Source organism: Chaetomium strumarium (assembly GCF_033439665.1).
Source record: "Chaetomium strumarium strain CBS 333.67 chromosome Unknown B0T15scaffold_1, whole genome shotgun sequence".
NCBI classification, from domain to species: Eukaryota; Fungi; Ascomycota; class Sordariomycetes; order Sordariales; family Chaetomiaceae; genus Chaetomium; species Chaetomium strumarium.
The window spans coordinates 6443272-6461282 of NW_026944429.1; the positions used below are offsets into that span (position 1 = coordinate 6443272).

An 18011-nucleotide genomic window follows, 5' to 3' on the forward strand; every position below is an offset into this window, starting at 1 on the left:
GGCGAAACGAAACAAATACGAGAGCAAGAGGGACCCAACGACCAACCTCCCTCTCTCTACTATACTTCACATAAAGGCGGCGGCAACGGCAATAGCGGCAAGCGCGCCACCAGCACGCTGGACATTGTGGCCAGTGCCCGCCGTCACAATGGTCTGCCCGGAAGACGTCGTCTTGGACGGCGGAATGATGGTGCCCACGGACTTGGTGGTGAGCGTCGGGTAGCTGGTGACGAGGGGCGGCGGAGGCCGCGGCGGAGCAACAACGGCGGCGGAAGAGGAAGAGCTGACAACCGGCGCCACCCAGGTCGAGGTGGAGTTTTCAGGAGGGGAAGCAGAGCTTGCCGACGTGGTAGACGCGGCGGACGTAGTCGGGAGAGTCGAAGACGGGGCCACTGCAGTGGAGGTGGGAGTTGCAGAAGAGGGAGGAGGGGGAGGAGGAGGAGGAGGAGGAGGAGGAGGAGGAGGAGGAAGAGGAGCTTGGGTGGAGGACGGGGTCTCGGTTACGGGGCATACTGTTGTGCTGACCGCGATGGTGACCGTGGTGAAGACGGTGCTGTGAGCCGGGCATTTGGTCACGGTCGGACGGCAGCTGATGATGGTGGAGACGCTCGTGGACCAGATGGTGCTCGTTGTCCACTTCGGGGGCTCCGGATCCCAGGTGGGATAGCCTGAGGGGACACTGGCAGTGGTGGGAATCGTGGGAGAGCTCGGAGACACGCTGGCAGTGGCAGACGACGGTCGGTCGCAGGCCGGAAGGCCGATACAGATGCTGAGCTCCGCATTGAGGTCGCCAATGATTGCGGCCGCTCGAGCGGCGAAGACCCCGAGAGCAACGGCTGCGGTCTTCATGTTGAGATGTTGCTTGGCAAGTTAGAAAGCGAGTGAGAGAAACGAGTGGATGGCACCTTGGGCACTGAGAGACACGACACAAGGTAGAAGCTCGGCTCGGGACGAAGGGTTGGTGAAGTGCTTTATATAGGATTTGTTGCATGTTCCCCTGAACCTCTTCGAAAGGCCTCAGCTGAACGCAACACAACGTTCGGACCCCCGTGGCGTCCAGCCGACAAGCTCCGAGGAAGAGGGCACCTCGAGCGGCGAGAGTGTATGCACCTGTTGATTGCTCGTGATCGACGTCAATATTGGACACCATCCTCCCGCCTCTGAACCAACCCCCTTGCCTGTCGGGAGTGCAAGGGGACATGTATGACGGCAAGACATGCAGGGCACAGAACACACAGCGCACAGCACACAGCCGCAAAGTGCTTCCCCCGCAAGATTGCAGTCGAGTTTGAATCAAACGTTGTATGCACATAGTCGGCCGTCCCTTGCTTCCATCCTGCAAGAGCGTGGCAACAGACCCGGCGCATTGGGGGCCTGGGGCCGATGTCATTGTCACTTACCTCCGGCATCGCGGGCCTTACGATGAGGGAGACGATCGGGTCCTGCAAGGGCTGGTCTGGCCGCTTCCAAGGGATAGCGGTAAGCGGGTGATCGGACTGTCTACCCTTGCATCGGCGCATCCCGTCCCTAGCATGGCGCGTCTCACGACGTTCTGGTTGTTGTTTCTTGTTGCGGGAGGCCACATTAGCTGCCTCAACCGCACCCAGGTCCCAGCTTGACTCTGTCTGTGCGGGTCGATCATAATGTCCTCAATGCGGAGAAACAGGGCTGGGTCAGCCTGGTCTCCCTTCAAAAGCCCGGTACGGCTGGGATGTCGTAATGTTGTTCTGCCGTCACATCGAACTGACGGATCGATGTCCCTTGGAAGTGTCATGGCCGCACACCGATCGTCCGTAACTGGCCACAATCGCCCGAGTTGGGAAGGTTACTGCGTCCTGCTGCGTCAAATGACTCAAATCAAAGGGTATCTATGCCTGAGACAGAAATAATCTCTTTGTTTTTCTCCTCTGGAGGCTGGCACGAATAGAATGGGAGACATGGACTCATCCATGTCCCCATCCCTTGCGACCTATCCGTATTCCGTACGAGCTGAGCTGACCGAGTTGTCGCAGATCCAGGGTTAGGGTAGAGTGTGCTAGGTGGATCCATCGGACGGCTCTGGGAAGATGTGGCTCAGCCATGCTCAGTGGCTAATGAATGACCTAGCTAACAACCTAGCATTTGGATAAGTGTGGCTGGAGCTGTCGGAACCGGAGCTTGCGGAAGCTCCGATGGGCCAGAGACCTAGCACTCCGCCTCATAAAGCTGACGCCATCCACGTTGAGGACAGCTTGACGCTGCAACGCTGGTAGAGCGATTGTATATGAGTTGGATGTTGTTATTTTTCCGTTTACGTATTTTTCTCTGGCATCTCCATATATCTCTCGTATTGTGCTCGCCGTGATCGACTTTTGAAAACCCTTTCTCTTCATTTCCACAGTTCTTGAACACTGCTGCAACTTCAACTTGCGACCTGAGCTCACAACCCTGAGAGATCAACTGCAGACAGACTGAAACATGGCGCCACCAGTTGACCCCAGCACCCGTAAAAGGGTGTTGCGAGTCATCTTCTTTTCTCTTCTGCTAGACTTAGTATGCCACTGCTACTGCGCGTTAGTGATCCCCTCTGTCTAACGATCCGTGCACAGATATCTTTCACCTTCATCCTCCCCCTTTTTCCGAAGCTCCTCGAGTTCTATCGCAACGCCGAAGCTCCCCTTGAGCCTGGCGCAGAACCATCCAAGACACTGCTGTCGAACGTGCTCAGCTATCTCAATGCCTACAAGGCGGCCTTTGCGCGCCCCATCGACTCCCGATATGACATCGTTCTACTGGGCGGGGCGTTGGGGAGTCTCTTCTCGTGAGTTCAGACAACGCGCTAATTGGGAAGGTATGTCAGTATTACAGGTGCTAATGTGACTTCTGCAGTCTTCTCCAAGCCGTCGCTTCCCCAATTATCGGCCACCTTTCCGACAAGTACGGCCGGCGTACCGCCTTGCTCGCTAGCATGGCGGGAAACATCCTCTCGGTGCTGTTGTGGGTGATGGCAGTCGATTTCCGGACGTTCTTGGCTTCGCGCATTGTCGGCGGTCTCTCCGAGGGCAACGTACAGCTTGCCACCGCGATAGCTACCGACATTTCCGATGCGAACAGTCGAGGGTCGACCATGGCCCTGATCGGCGCGTGCTTCTCCATCGCCTTCACCTTCGGCCCCGCATTGGGCGCCTGGCTCAGTTCCATCGCCACGGTGGCTGCCAATCCGTTTGCGACTGCTGCCGGGGTATCCCTATTCTTGATCGTCGTTGAGACCGTGTATCTCTATGTCAGCCTCCCCGAGACGCTTCCCTCGTTAACCAGGACGGACAGCGCAGCCTCTGCGGGAAAGAAGGAAGCAAAGCCAGCGGCGGTCCCGGTGCAAAGGACGAATTCGCATTTCCTCCTCAACCTGGTCCACATGGCTTTCCTGCTCTTCTTTTCTGGCATGGAGTTCTCGCTGCCGTTCATGACATATGACCTGTTTGGATACAGCTCGACCAAGAACGGGAGACTGCTCGGATTCGTGGGCCTGGTTGCCTCTATTTTGCAAGGCGGCGTAACCCGCCGGCTGCCACCCCTGCTCTCCGTCCGGATCGGCGTGCTGGCATGCCTCGCCGCTTTTATCCTGCTTGCCCGTATCTCTACCGTATCGGGCCTCTACCTGGCCGCCACATGCCTCGCAACCACGTCTGCAACCGTTGTAACCGGGTTGAATGCTCTCAGCAGCTTCGAGGCTGCCGAAGATGAGAGGGGAGGTAAATTGGGCATGCTGAGAAGCTGGGGCCAGCTCGGTCGTGGCCTTGGCCCTGTCCTCTTCACGACCATCTACTGGTGGGCGGGGCGGGAAGCAGCGTATAACATGGGCGCTCTCGGTATTGCGGGCGTGAGTGCGTTAGCCTTGCTCGGGTTGAAGACACCACGGGGGTCTGTGAAACAGGGAACTCCATCCAAGGCGCTGGGGGACAAGAAGGAATTATGAGCTGAAAGTCGCATCAACTCCGTATGTGACGGATGGATCTCGAATAGTACTGTACAATAGTTAACCACAACTTTGCATTAAGAGGCTGGCCTAGATATAGACGTATGCGACAGCGTCGCCTTCTGTAACACTGCCATGGAGCCTAACGTTGCCATTAACATTGTTGGATGTGCCTCTCCGTTCTATCGCAAATGATCTCGAAACCATGTCCGCGCCAGACAGTCCGAGACGAAAGCAAAAATCAAATGATGGCACACCGTTCGAAACAGGGTATCCTCAATCATCCACCACACTGGCTAGAATTAAAGAGCAACATCCTGGAAGGATGACCCATCACCAGGGGACTTCCCGCCTTTCTCGTCTTCGCTGGCCGCCTTGTTCTCTTGCGTCTCGTCTTCGTCTTCAACGGTTGGTTTTGGCCGCGCCGCCAGACGATTCTGATCTCGTTCATCCGCCAGGACCTTCTGCTCATCCTGCCCGCCTGAGATCGCTTTCTGCGACTCTTCTTCCTCGGTGCCGCTGGATTCCAACTCGGCATCCCCTTCCTTCTCCTGTCCCGCCACCTCTTCAGGAGTCGGTTCCGCTATCTGGCTAGCCGTGCTAGTCGTCCTGGCATGGTTTCGCGGGGCGTCTTTCTCTGGAGGCGGCGGTGCGGGCGCAGAAGCCGGAGCGGCAGTAGTCGTGCTAGTTGTACCAGCTGTGCCGGGCCTCTCCTCAAACGGTGGCCTGACCGCATCGAGATAAAACTTTGTGACACCGAGAATACGCCCGTTCCGCTCGCATGCCTCCACCCACTCCGGCCGCACGATCGGAATGTTGAGTTCGTTCGCCTTCTCCCACTGCACGCCGCGGCCTTCCGTCGTGACGAAGTGCGTTGTGTCAATGCGCACGCCGTCCACGATCTTGGCGCCGATGCGCTCTACCGCGGCTGTCAGGCTCTCGCGCACGGCAGCCGGCAATATGCCCGTCGTGATAGTGATACCGCTCAGGTCCGTCATCTTGTGCGTGCGCACCGTAACGCGCTGGCTCGAGAAGGTTCCCGCCGTCGTACGTAGCACCAGGTGGAACGTGTATTCGGTGTCCACAGCCAGGCCGCTGATCTTGGTGGTGTGCATCGAAAGCGGCTTCGGAATGTTGCCCGCCTTCTGCCCATTGCGGTAGAGCGCGAGGCTGATCAGATCGGCCGTGGCGAGCTGAATTGGGTCCCATTCGAGCACCACGCTCGTCTGCGTCGCGTTGCGGCATCGGAGCACGGGAGGTGATGGTTCGACGGAGCCAAAGGAGGAGAGGATCTGGTCCTGGAGCTCCCTGAACGCGCGCTCAGCTTCCGACTCGGAGTTCTTGTTCCGAGCAACATTGATGTCGACAATAGATCCCGATGTAATGTCAGGAGGAAGAAGAATGGAGGGAAACTCAATCTAAGAGACATGGCAGTCAGTATGGGTATTCTTCCCGGGCTGCCGGGGTGATGGACATGCCAGGCGTTTGTCGGGAGTGAGCAGGACGGTGACGCCCGCGTCGACCTTGCCGACGGTGAGCGAGACCAACATGCTTTCAGGATAGGCAGTGGTATGCCCGGTTCTCATTCGGCTAGTAGCTCTGGTTGATGCCGCGGCTTGGTATGAAGAGGCGAGGTTGCCGCTAGACGTTGGCGACCTGTCGCAAGTTTGGCGTTTTGGTTCAGTCGAAGACCCCTTGTCTCCGCCAAGCATGGCCTTGGCATTCTACTAAGGTGCAAGCTGGGATCCACCCTTTCCGCTAACGGTGCAGTGACGCAGCATCTATCCTCTCGGGCAGGTACCCGCGGGGTAACTTACAATAAACCCCACCATGGTTCATCGAAGCCTCGGCCATCTGAGATCGATTTCATCCGGTCTCATATCTTCATAGTCGCCGGCTCTATAGACCTACGAATCCTTTAATACATTCACGATGATGTCCCAAATCCCCTCCGAAACCCCGCCAGACAATCTCGCCGCGCTGGCCGAGGACCACTACTTCGCTGCCAATCCTCCGCCGAAGGACCTTGAAAAGCACGTTGTGCTCGCCCGGGACTTTATCAACCATCACTCAGCTGCTGGCAGACGCCTAGTGTTGATCACCTCAGGGGGTACAACGGTGCCGCTTGGTTCGTTCATTCTTGAGCCTGAGATGATCTAAGTTGTGATATCAGGGGTTGACAGAGGATCGGCAGAAAAGCAAACAGTACGCTTCATCGACAACTTCTCTGCCGGAACGCGCGGAGCGGTGAGTAGTATTTACCATTAGTTGGTAGAGCTTGAGTCATAAGAAAACGAAACCTCTGTTTCGGGGACGTCAAATCAAGTTAGCCCATGCGCTCAGATTCTTAGGATACTGACAAAAATTGTCCATAAGACAAGTGCCGAGTACTTCCTGAAGGCTGGATATGCGGTGTTGTTCCTGTAGGCAACTCGTCCAGACAAAGACCCCCCCGTTCCATCTTACTTCGCTGCCCCGATCCCGTTCTCGCTGTTGCAATATGTACACAGCCGATGCCAGGGAAAGCTAACATCCCCTCGTCAGGCACCGCCAATTTTCCCTTCTGCCGTTCTCCCGGCACTACAGTCATGCAACCGATTGCTTCCTAGACTTCCTCCGGGAAGGTCCCAATGGCAGCGTTGTGGCCCGGGACGAGGATTCGGCTAAGATGCTGGATGTCCTGCGAAAGTACCGTGACGCCCGCGACCGCAACATGTTGCTACTCCTGCCGTTTGTCAGTATTTCGGACTACTTGCATGAGCTGCGCAGCGTTGCCCAACTGATGCGACCACTTGGCCCTCGCGGGTTACTGTACCTGGCTGCTGCCGTCAGCGACTTCTTCGTCCCTGTAAGCATCTCGGATCTCTAGCTTGCCCTCTCCTTCACTAGATGCGTTGCTAAGTCAACCTCAGCCGGAACGCATGTCAGAACATAAAATCCAAAGTACAAATGCTGCTGATGTCTTCAAGAGGAACGGCGGCGCCAACGCCCGTCCGGTAACCGAGGAGGAGGAGACGTTCGACAACTTTGACTCTTCCCCGTCAGTGCCCAGGAGCAAGCGCCTGGTCATTGATCTGGATCCGGTACCCAAGTTCCTGAAGAACCTGGTAGAAGGCTGGTCGCCGCAGGGCATGATTGTCTCGTTCAAGCTCGAGACTGATCCCACCATCCTGGTACACAAAGCCAGATATTCACTTGATCGTTACCAACACCATCTCGTGATCGGCAACCTACTGTAAGTCAAGATCCCAGGAAACGAGAACGAGACTGGAGCTAACAAAAGCCCAAGATCTACACGGAAGTGGGAAGTTGTAAGTGTTTTACTTCTCCACTCTTGAAAGTCTAGATTTAGACGGGCGGCCTGTACGGGACTAATCGGGAGCAGGTGTTCGTTTCGCCGGGAAACCCGGATCGATGGATCCGCGTGCCAGTTCGCCGGAAAGGAGATGGAAGCGGTGCTCCAACGACAGAGACAGACAAAGACGAGCCCCTTGATCCCAACAGCTTGCCTGACGGTGAACCGGAACTCGAAATTGAAAGCCTCATCATTCCGGCTGTGCAGGACCTCCATTCGAAGTATATCCACACACTCGAGGAGAAGGAACGGGGATGAAGGATGGAAAGCGCCTGACTTTTCGCTTTGGTTTCCAGCGGAGACATGGATATAACCATAAGCGAAGATGATCGCCCTGAGCAATCGATGGCGAGCGTCGATGGATACTCTTGGCATCTTCCGTTGTCTCTGCTGTCCTCTCGTGGTTGTTGTGTGATACCACACAAGTGACTGAAATGGACCGGCTCCCTTCGATTGGTCTCCGGCTAGTTGCGATGATCCATTGTTCGCCCGTTTCAGACCAGGATACTGTCATATGGATGATGGGTGTATGTGCAATTCCTGCTCAGCCCTTCTGTTCTTGTTGTTCCTCTATCTTCAAGCTCGATCTATTATAAGGGTTCTGTGACAGTGCCGCCCTTCGAAACGTCGCCGAATCCAGATTTCCATCATATGTTCCGCTACTGGCAACCATACTCGACCCCTTTGGGCAGCTTACGGAAAGTCGGAACTGGCACTTGAAGACTTTGAGGAACCCAAACCGCTGTCTCTTCAATGAATTGCCAGGCACATTGCGAGACCTGTCGTCAGGGATGCGCAGTAGTCCCTAGACTTGAGTTGATATTTGCAGCTTAGCGATGTCGCCATCTCAACTGAGAATCGCTATGTCGCCGCCAAAGCCTCCCTCGTGGTGCCCTTAGGTGCCGAAGGTGGGTTCTTGCTGGGACGGACAGCAGATGGATTGGTATCCCCTCCCCCGGAGTGGTCACCTTCGACTTTCTGCGCGTCTCAGTCTGGCGTGATAGCGGAACGGGAGGTTGGTGTGCATTATCGCTTTGATGATGAGGGTTTGCCGTTGAATGTCGGATGGTCAGGTTGAAGCAATCGCCGTCCAAGGAGCTTGGAGCGCTTAGGTTCACCGAGAAGGCCTCTTGTGGCCACTAAGCCTTGGGATAGCGTCTGACAGAAGCTTCGACAAGTAGTCCACCAGATCGCCAAACTCAACCTTGAAGATCTTCTTGGGCTCGGGTATGGAAATTCGAATGGTCCCGCGAAGGCTCTTCTCGCCGTGCAGACTGTTACCAGAGGCATCATAGCCAGCAGCGTTCAGGGCGCGGCAGAGCGCGGCCCTCGCCACTCTCTCGCTTGCAGACCATACCACGGCGTTGCTTCCGTCCGACGCTGAGGAGGCATGTACATACGACCATAGCCGCCGGGTCTCCTTCTTCTTCGTGTAGTAATGCAGTGTCTTCTCGGTAAGAGGGTGCTCGAACGCCGAAAGGTACTTCAGGTGGTAAATGGAGAAGACATGACTCGAGGAGAGCGAAAAGCGTATAGGGAAATCGTTGAGTCTCTGGCGCGGAACCAGTTGCAGCGCGTTCGGGAATTTGATCTTTGATTTATTGGCAAAATCCATGACTTTCTGGCTTGGTGGAGCAACACCATTCGTGATTTTCGGAGCAATCACAGCCGGTGTAGTTGAGCTAGTCTTCCCCGAGTTGCCTTGTGGTATTTGAAGAGCATCGAGACTCGGAAGAAATTCTTCGCTCAATTTCGGTGCTTTCAGGCATCGTAGACTTCGTTGAAACATCCTCTGCATGGTTCTGTGAGGTTATGTTGGGGACTCACGTCAGCTCCCAGTTCCTCAATAGGTTTGTTTATTTACTCTGGCGCTTTTCTGTCGACGTCTCGTTATGATCCCTTTCTCAATGTGCGCTTGCGTCACAGAGACCCATGTTTTTTGTTCATGGAGCGTCGGGTCCACCCTACCCATCCCTGCCGTACCCCACTAGTGGGGCCTTGCCGAAACCCAACAACGCACAGCGCCACAGCGCCCCAGAAAGAGTCATCGGTGTTTAAATCCCCTGCACTTTGCCCCTCCTTAGTAGCCGTCTTCCTTCTCACAGACATCGGCATCGCTTGGCTGTTTACACAACACCAAAGTCTCGAGCAAGTTTTCCATCGACAATTTTTGGAAAGAACCATTTCTCGAAAGATCTCGCTTAGCCCTCTATCAAAATGCCGAAGAATAAGGGAAAGGGTGGCAAGAACCGACGCAGAGGAAAGAACGAGAACGAGTACGTTGCCACTGCCACCGCCGCCGCGTAGTCAATGCTTTGTCCGCATCACGATCGCTAACACTGGATATAGCAATGAAAAGCGCGAACTCACATTTAAGGAGGAGGGCCAAGAATATGCGCAGGTCGTAAAAATGCTCGGGAACGGCAGACTTGAGGCCATGGTGTGTTCTCTTCCCAAAGCAAAGAGGGTCAGGCAAAGCCGAACAGTAACTGACGATCTCTGCAGTGCTTCGATGGCGTCAAGCGACTCGGACTTATCCGTGGCAAGCTCCGGAAAAAGATCTGGATCAACAACGGCGACATCATCCTGGTCTCGCTGCGTGAGTACCAAGACAACAAGGGCGACGTTATCCTCAAGTACTCGGCCGATGAAGCCCGTTCACTGTACGCACAACCCCACCTATGTATTCGAAGCCATCTTCTTGCTAACACCCCACCCAGAAAGGCCTACGGTGAACTCCCCGACCACGCCAAGATCAACGAAACAGACACCTTCGGGCCCAACGAGGATGGCGATTGCGGTTTTGAGTTCGACGAAGACCGCGACAGCGAAGCTGAGGAGGACGGAGCTGCCGACGGGAAGAAGGAGATTTCGATCGACGACATCTAAACCAGCCGTCATCATTTTATGCCCACTCTCGGGGCGAGGACCACCCTTTCCGACTCCATCGTATTGCGGCCTCCAGGGGTCATGGTGTTGGGCACGGAAAGCAAAAAACTGTCTTCTCTCTCAAAACCTTGGTTATGCATAATGTATAATTCACGGTTCCCCGACAGTTGGTGGGCGTCTCGTCCTGGTTGTGGAGCGGGGTTTGGGGCAACATAGAGAGAGACTGGTCATGGTGGGAGAGACGTCATCACCGAGTCTATCTCTTGGTTTGGGGATTTAGTTTACTTTCCTTTCGGGTAATGAAGTTTGTTCCTTAGTTTGCACGGTTGGTACGCTTATGCGACTTATAGGCCAGTTGTGCAAGCGTGAACGGCGTGGCGTGACTTGTGAGTTGTTGGGCTGGCCTGACCTCTTGTTTGTCCCTGAAGCCTGACTTTACTCTGCCCATAGTAAAATGAATCCTCCCATGTGATGCGTCCAAGCATCAAGCATCATCACCTGCCAAATTTCTTGTCACACTTACACAGGAAAGGCCTAGAGCTATGGGATTCGCGATTCAGGCATCATCGACCTTTTGAAACCTCTGCATCTCGGGTTATAACGGGTTATAACTGTCTATGAAGAATAGTAGAGTACCGGCCTTCTTGCCCAGGACAAGCACCCTTTGGCAAGCAGGACACCAGTACTAGGGGGGAACCAAAGATACCAAGACCATTTGCCAGCCCTATAAACTCCTCTACACACCTATCGGGGTTCTCATTCTCCCATGCTCTGGGTTGATTTGTCTTTCCCATTCGGCCCTGTCTTTCCCGCAAAGTGACCCCATTTTGCATTTTGGAGGCTGGTCAGCTAGTCATCCTCAACACAGCAGGGCCCTAGAAGACGGCCAGCATCAGTGTTGAGCCGCAACATCACCAGTCATCATCATCGTCCTCGTCATCTGCAAGTTATTAGCATTGGGATACTAACAGAAGAAAAAAGGAGGTAAGGGGTTAACGTACCACTGCGGCTGACCTTCTCCTTCCGCTTCTGTAGGGCCGCAGCCAGCGCATCAGCCATACCTCCGCCGCCGCCTCCGGGAGCGACACCCGCAGGCGGCAGTCCGCTCCCGTGCGGTCCGGTATCGTTGCCTCCGCCAGGAACCATGGCTGCACTTCGGTCGCGGATCTGGCTGCGGTCCACTTTCTTGAGCGCGGCAATACCGCCCGCCCCCCGGATGCTGTCAAGCACCGCCGCGCGGCTCGAGTCGGGTGCTGGCAAAGCGGCAGTGGGAGCACTTGACGAGTAGCCAGAATCGCGGTTCGGAGGAGGGGGAGGAGGTGGTGGTGGAGGAACACCAGCTCCAGGCGGTGGAGGTGGAGGAGGTGGTGGTGGAATGCCGCTGACGCCGGGTCCGGGGGGCGGACGCGGCGGTGGTGGTGCGCCACCAGACATTGGGGTTAAAGGGGGCGCCGGCGGAGGAGGAGCATTCGACGAAGGCAACGGTGGAGGCGGGGGCGGAGCGGGTGGTGCTCCCGAGGCAGGCAGAGGGGGGGCAGGGGGCGCATGCGATGAGGGCAACGGCGGGTGCGCTGGTGGTGGCGGAACTGGGCTTCTAGCCGGTAGTGAAGGAGGGGGCCGTGAGCTTGACGGCGGAAGTGGCGGGGCGCTTGCAGCAGGAGCCTTGGGAGGTAGCGGAGGGGGAGCAGCCGGGGAGTGTGCTTGGACAGCGTCCCGGGATGGCGGGGGAGGGGGAACGGCACCACGACTGGGCGGCGGGGGTGGCACATTCCGTTGCCCGGGAAATGGCGGAGGAACGTTGAACCGCTGTGCCGGCTCCGCGTTCTCCATAGGCGTCTTAGGCGGCCGAGGCGGAGGTGGGGGACCAGGGGCCGGAGGTGATGGCACAGCGCGAGGCGGATCCGAACGCGCAAACTTGCCAGCTTCCGGTAGAGGCGGAGGAACCGCAAACCTCGGCCGAGCTGGAGGCGGAGGCGAATCTCGGGAAGGTGATGGTTCGGGCTGTGCTGAGATATGGTTGGCCGACCTTCTCGGCGCCGGGGGCGGTGGAGGAGCTGGCCCCCGTTTCGGGGGGGACGGTGCTGAGATTGTCTCGGAGACCGGACGATGCGGTGCCGCGGGCGGAGGAGGCGGTGGTGCTCTCAGTCCGGTTCCGGACCCGTTAACTGGAGGCGGCGGGGGCGGAGGAGGGTTCGACTCTGACTGATTGGCCTGTGCCGCTTGTTCCTGTTTGAGGAAATCGACAATGAAGTCTTGATTTTCACGGATAAAGTCGTCCGTCAAGCCCTTGGATTTCAGATCCTCTCCAAAGTGCTCCCTCCATTGCGGATCGAAGGCATCCAGTTTCTCGAAGCCCGACGAGTCCGCTAGCTCGTGGGGTCCGTTCAAACTCCCAGACCGGTGGTTCCGTGTTGGGGCGGGCACGCGTGGTGATTCGGGCGGCGTAGGAGCTGAAGAGTGTCGATGGCTTCCAAAGAGGCCTCCCAAGAATCCGTGATGATGCTTGTGGTGGCTCGCCGGCGCGGCTCCTCCAAATTTAGTCTTTTGGGTCGCCTTGCTCGCATTCTTTTCCCTGTCGTTCATCTTCTTCAGGAACTGTTTTGCCTCCTTCTCGTCGACGAAGGACAATCCAGCCAAGCATTCTTCCAGCTCGAAGGTATGGAAGAAAACACGGTCTTGATTGTAGCTCCAGTTCTCAAAGATCTCCTGGTCCCAGATCACTCCCCGGTTTCCTGGCTGCCGCCGTGTTAACAGAATGCTCCCAACATACAAACAAACAAATAAACCCAAATACATACCGAAATGTCCACCATCTTGATCCAGTACGTGTTGCCGACGAGGTCGTTGGCCAACACGATAGCACCTTGCAAGCCCGTATAAGTCCATTTTGATCGGTTTGGGTAGGCTATGTAGAGCCGAGCTACCGCGACAGCATGGATTTTGTTGGTCTGCTTCGGCACGAAGCGTTTGACGGTCTCGCGGTCGTCGTCACTTAGTATCGACGGCATCGCGAAATAGGGAAGCTGCCCGGCACCGGATCCGCCGTTGCGCTATCGAGAAATCCGGGGCAACAGGCACGATCACAAGCCTAGAACACCCAAGTAATCACAGTCTTGGCCGTTCAATTCGTAACGTTGGCCGCCAGTCACTTGGAGCGCGTCGCCGAGCGGGATATGGAAAGCGCCAATTGCGACCAGGTCCGGAAAGGAGGGGTTGCTGTTGATGTTTGAATAAGTTATGCGGGAGACTCGGTCGGCGCGCAGCTGCAAGCGCGAATAGTAGACAAACCAAGACAGTGGCCCAGGGGGGAACGGGTGGCTTCGAGGAAGGTCCGTATGCAATTCGTAGCAACGTGGTCTGGTGTAAGCTTGCATCACCTAGTATTGACTGCACAATGGAAGTCAGGGGCTGTTGAGCAGTGTGGGGTTTGCTGTGGCACAGCCACCGCTGCCCAAATGTGGGGGGTGTTCATAACCAAGTGAGCCAAGTACTAGTACACTAAGTGACTTCTGATGGAATACGGAGCAGCTTCTGAATATCGAACCTACTACATAGATGCAGACATGCAGACATCTAGACGCCTACACCATTTTTGGGTCCCTAGCCTCTGCGAGTCACAGGTCATTCTCACGCTGCTAAGGCTCTTTTCTGCTCCAATACGCAATGCGGTGCTAGGTTCTGGCACGGGCTCGAAGGCAGATACAGCCGAACGGAAAGTCAGTTGGCCAGCCACTCATGACTTCACCCGCTTCCCTTGCTATGTGGCTGAACTGAGAAATGAAAGGTTGATTTGGCCATGAAACGCAACGCTCTTAGCATACATAAAGCGGGATCCCCTTCGCTTGTTCTATTCCTTCACTTATTCAATTCCTGTGCCTTGGCGCGACGTTCCTCCTTGGTCCCTTCTTCCTGAACATTGAACTCCTTCGGAATGGCCGGACCAGGGTTGGCAGAGTGCGCTTGGAACGCCGCCTTCACATTATCAGCGACCTTGTTCAGCGAATTCCCCTCAGTCTGTATTGTCTTGTCAGTAATCTAGGCTGCAGCATTGGCTTCTTTAACAGCATGCGGGTGCTTGCCTGCTGGTTGGTATCCTTCTTCTCTGGGGCCTTTGAAGGGTCCATGATGGTAGAGTGTGACTGGGGTTGGATAAGGCTGGAAAGTGGATCAGGTGGAAGTTGGTGCTTTTTGTTGTGTCTTGCAGCTGCAACTGTTCGTCCTGCTCTGCAGTAGGGAGATGGGAAGGAGAAGATAAACAGCAAGATCGTAATGGGCCTCGGATTCACCGTACCTCTTTTAAGTCGGAGGAGGAGGACTCGTAATGGAGTCCCAAGCTGACAGGCTGACTGGTGACGATGACGTCGGCGTTCCCTGTCTGTCCGACCTCCAGGGCTGTTCTGCAAATGGCCGAGGGCAACTGAGGCTTGGCAGAAGTCTGTCCGACATCTCACTGTCGCGTGGTGGCAGCTGTCAGTTCGGCCTTCTCACCAGTCACCCACCACATCAAGGCATGACTTCCACTGGCCTGCAGGCAGCCACACAACTCTTTCAGGAGGAGGATGTTCAATTGAGATCGGTCATCGAGTAACGCGCCCCATATGGCGGCGGCCGGCACACCGCAGCCCGTAAAGCTCTCTCTGCCTTTAGTATGTTGGAACTTAGGTGGCCGCTCTTGGTTTGACGGGACCTTAAACTCATACTTTGTCCCAGATTTACCAGCAGAAGCTCTTTGAGGAATTGCGTAGCGAAGATGAGCTCGTCATATTGGCGCGAGGACTCGGCCTCATCCGGCTCATCACCAATCTTCTCCATTCATACGATGCCGCAGGAAATAACCTGATCGTCATCGTCGGCGCAGAAGACAGGGAGAACGCATGGATTGGCGAGGCTTTGGCTGAACATGCCGCCATCAGCATGTCGCCTCGGGCCCGCGGCCTGACTGTGGTCAATACCGACTTCACCAGCGTGGCCGCTCGTGAGAAGATGTACGCTGCAGGCGGCATTTTCAGCATCACATCCCGCATCCTGGTGGTCGATATGTTGACCGCGCTTCTAAACCCGGAGACCATTACAGGCATGGTGGTTCTTCATGCCGACCGGGTCATTGCCACGTCCATAGAAGCCTTCATCCTTAGGATATACCGCCAGAAGAACAAAGTCGGCTTCCTCAAGGCGTTCTCAGACAACCCAGATCCATTCACCGTGGGCTTCTCACCGCTGGCCAGTATGATGAGGAACCTTTTCCTTCGGAAAGTCTCGCTCTGGCCACGCTTCCATGTGCATGTGGCCGAAGCGCTAGAAGGGAAGAAGAAAGCCGAGGTGATTGAGCTGGAGGTTCCTATGACAGACGCCATGCGCGAGATACAAAATGCCGTCATGGAATGCGTTGAAGTGAGTATCCACGAGCTCAAGAAGGGCAACACAGGGTTAGAAATGGACGACTGGAACCTTGACAGCGCCTTGCTCAAGAACTTTGATGTCATGGTCCGTCGGCAGCTGGAACCGAACTGGCATCGCGTCAGCTGGAAGACAAAGCAGATTGTGAACGACCTGACCATCCTCAGGGGGATGCTCCAATCTATCCTGGCGCTCGATGCGGTCTCCTTCCTCCAGCAGCTCGACACCATCCATGCCGCGCATTCGCCGCCTCCCGGGTCGACAAGGCAGACTCAGCCTCCTTGGCTCTTCCTGGACGCTGCACAAACCATTTTCGAGACCGCAAGAAGGCGGGTCTATTCGAGTAGTCAGAGGGCAGGTCCAGACACCACTAACATTGACGCACTGCGACCTGTGCTGGAAGAACAACCTAAGTGGGCCGTCTTGGCCGAGGTGCTACAAGAAATCGACCGGGACCTCTACTTCGAGCCTGCTCTCCGCGATGACTCCAATGGAACGATATTGATCATGTGCTCAGACGCCACTACATGTCGACAGCTCCGCGATTATCTCCAGACAATGCATGTCAAACCGAGAGTAGAGAAGAAGGTTGAGGAGATCTACGACCCGGAGCAGGATAAGCCGTCCGCTGCCTTCATGATGAGGAGGAAGTTGCGTAACTACCTCAAGTGGAAGCGGGAATTTGCCCAAGTCAGCGCGACTCTCTTCTCGGAGACCCAGAAGGCCGTCGCTGGTGCAGTTGACCCACGCCTCGGCCGGTCGAAAGGCAAGGCGCCTGCAAACAAGAGGCGCCGTGTCCGCGGCGGCGGAGTGGTTGGCACAGGCCCTGGCCGTCTTGACAACGGGAGCATAGCGCAGTACTTTGAGCAGCCAAGTGAGGTGGCGGAGCTTATGGCTGAGGTCCAGATCACGGAGGAAGAGACGAAACAAAAGGAAGACGTCGTTGCGGATCCGTTGGAGAACATGGACGACTATTACCAGTTGTATGAGATGCAGGATCTGGTTGTCATCCATCCGTATGAGGGAGACCAGGACGAATACATTCTCGAAGAGATCAAGCCGAAGTACATCGTCATGTACGAGCCGGATGCCTCCTTTATTCGCCGAGTTGAAGTCTACCGCTCGTCCCACAACGATAGGAACGTTAGAGTGTACTTCCTGTACTACGGCAGATCGGTCGAAGAACAGCGCTACCTATCCACGGTCCGCCGTGAGAAGGATGCCTTCACCAGGCTCATCAAGGAGCGAGCCAGCATGTCGGTTGTGATGACGGTCGATCCCAAGGACGCCGAAGATCCGCAGGAAGCCTTCCTACGGACCATTAACACGCGGATTGCCGGTGGCGGGAGACTAGCCGCCACCGCGGAGCCACCGCGCGTCGTGGTCGATGTGCGCGAGTTCCGCTCGTCGCTCCCGTCCCTATTGCACGGCAAATCCATGATTATCGTGCCCTGCATGCTGACGGTCGGCGACTACATCCTCAGCCCGAACATCTGCATCGAGCGGAAGAGCATCAGCGACCTGATCAGCTCTTTCAAAGACGGCCGCCTCTACAGCCAGTGCGAGACCATGTTCCAGCACTACAAAAGTCCGATGCTACTCATCGAGTTCGACCAGAACAAGAGCTTTACCCTCGAGCCCTTCGCCGACTTGTCGGGGAGCCTTTCCAGCGTGAGCGCCGCCAATGCCGGCGCTAACGACCTGCAGAGCAAGATCGTCCTGCTCACGCTAGCGTTTCCGAAGCTACGCATCATCTGGTCGTCGTCGCCGTACGAGACAGCCGAGATCTTTGAGAGACTCAAGGCGCATGAAGCCGAGCCAGATCCGATTACGGCGGTCAAGGCTGGACTGGACCAGGATACGAAGGCGGACGAACAGGTGTTCAATGCGCAGCCGCAGGAGATGCTGGCTGCGGTGCCTGGGGTCACGCCCAAGAACATCATGAACATCGTGCTCGAGACGGAGAATATCAAGGAGGTGGCCAATATGACGGCGGCGGAACTGGAACCGATGGTCGGAAAGGCGGCGGCTGCGACAATATGCGGCTTCTTTGCGAAGGATTTGTTGGAGGATGAAGAGTGATTGAGCACTGGTCGTCTTGGGAGACTCGATAACTGATACCAGCGAGGTCACGATCCGCACAAGCACACATTAGAGCTGTTGGCCACGTTCGCAGTGATTTAGATCTATGTTGATTCTGCTAGACGCTTTGAGAATGCAAATGCAACGAGATAGCCAGCCAGTCACACGTGTCCTCCCCCCTTCAATTCCTCCCTTCCCACGTCAGGTAGAAGCCGAAGCCGGGGTATTGGGTATCTCATTTCCGTCGCAAACAAAAAGGAAAAGGCTCAAAAAGGAACGTCGCTGTCCGCTAATATTACAACCCGGAACCCATCAATCGAACTCTCCTCTCCC

The 18011-nt window shown here is 55.9% G+C and overlaps 8 protein-coding genes across 8 annotated transcripts; 4 read left to right on the forward strand and 4 right to left on the reverse strand.

Annotated features, from left to right (window-relative positions):
* Positions 1-66: 66 nt before the first annotated feature.
* On the reverse strand, positions 67-849 carry B0T15DRAFT_507921 (uncharacterized protein; the record flags this gene model as incomplete). Its single annotated transcript, XM_062867681.1, has 1 exon — positions 67-849. The coding sequence occupies one exon, from the start codon at positions 847-849 to the stop codon at positions 67-69; it is 783 nt and encodes a 260-aa protein (XP_062727133.1).
* Positions 850-2199: 1350 nt separating this feature from the next.
* B0T15DRAFT_72214 (major facilitator superfamily domain-containing protein) lies at positions 2200-4106 on the forward strand. Its single transcript, XM_062871246.1, has 3 exons — positions 2200-2532; positions 2589-2800; positions 2869-4106. Exons 1-3 carry the CDS (start codon positions 2458-2460, stop codon positions 3953-3955), a joined length of 1374 nt encoding a protein of 457 aa, XP_062727134.1. The 5' UTR covers positions 2200-2457; the 3' UTR covers positions 3956-4106.
* B0T15DRAFT_571736 (uncharacterized protein) lies at positions 4069-5787 on the reverse strand (the record flags this gene model as incomplete). Its single annotated transcript, XM_062870869.1, has 3 exons — positions 4069-5373; positions 5461-5679; positions 5773-5787. The coding sequence occupies 3 exons, from the start codon at positions 5785-5787 to the stop codon at positions 4258-4260; spliced, it is 1350 nt and encodes a 449-aa protein (XP_062727135.1). The 3' UTR covers positions 4069-4257.
* A 100-nt stretch (positions 5788-5887) lies between these two features.
* B0T15DRAFT_482394 (DNA/pantothenate metabolism flavoprotein) lies at positions 5888-7568 on the forward strand (the record flags this gene model as incomplete). The annotated part of the gene is made up of 7 exons (XM_062866099.1): positions 5888-6083; positions 6150-6202; positions 6332-6378; positions 6500-6803; positions 6868-7190; positions 7245-7266; positions 7341-7568. The coding sequence occupies 7 exons, from the start codon at positions 5888-5890 to the stop codon at positions 7566-7568; spliced, it is 1173 nt and encodes a 390-aa protein (XP_062727136.1).
* A 458-nt stretch (positions 7569-8026) lies between these two features.
* On the reverse strand, positions 8027-9298 carry B0T15DRAFT_72302 (uncharacterized protein). Its single transcript, XM_062871247.1, has one exon. The coding sequence runs from the start codon at positions 9106-9108 to the stop codon at positions 8425-8427; it is 684 nt and encodes a 227-aa protein (XP_062727137.1). The 5' UTR covers positions 9109-9298; the 3' UTR covers positions 8027-8424.
* A 229-nt stretch (positions 9299-9527) lies between these two features.
* On the forward strand, positions 9528-10199 carry B0T15DRAFT_387796 (uncharacterized protein; the record flags this gene model as incomplete). The annotated part of the gene is made up of 4 exons (XM_062864407.1): positions 9528-9586; positions 9660-9750; positions 9816-9973; positions 10031-10199. 4 exons carry the CDS (start codon positions 9528-9530, stop codon positions 10197-10199), a joined length of 477 nt encoding a protein of 158 aa, XP_062727138.1.
* Positions 10200-10652: 453 nt separating this feature from the next.
* B0T15DRAFT_72354 (uncharacterized protein) lies at positions 10653-13370 on the reverse strand. The gene is made up of 3 exons (XM_062871248.1): positions 12998-13370; positions 11201-12935; positions 10653-11139 (listed from the first exon to the last, which is right to left on the reverse strand). Exons 1-3 carry the CDS (start codon positions 13205-13207, stop codon positions 11111-11113), a joined length of 1974 nt encoding a protein of 657 aa, XP_062727139.1. The 5' UTR covers positions 13208-13370; the 3' UTR covers positions 10653-11110.
* A 1291-nt stretch (positions 13371-14661) lies between these two features.
* Positions 14662-17774, forward strand: B0T15DRAFT_521181 (uncharacterized protein). Its single transcript, XM_062868548.1, has 2 exons — positions 14662-14845; positions 14910-17774. The coding sequence occupies exons 1-2, from the start codon at positions 14798-14800 to the stop codon at positions 17676-17678; spliced, it is 2817 nt and encodes a 938-aa protein (XP_062727140.1). The 5' UTR covers positions 14662-14797; the 3' UTR covers positions 17679-17774.
* The last annotated feature ends 237 nt before the right edge of the window (positions 17775-18011 follow it).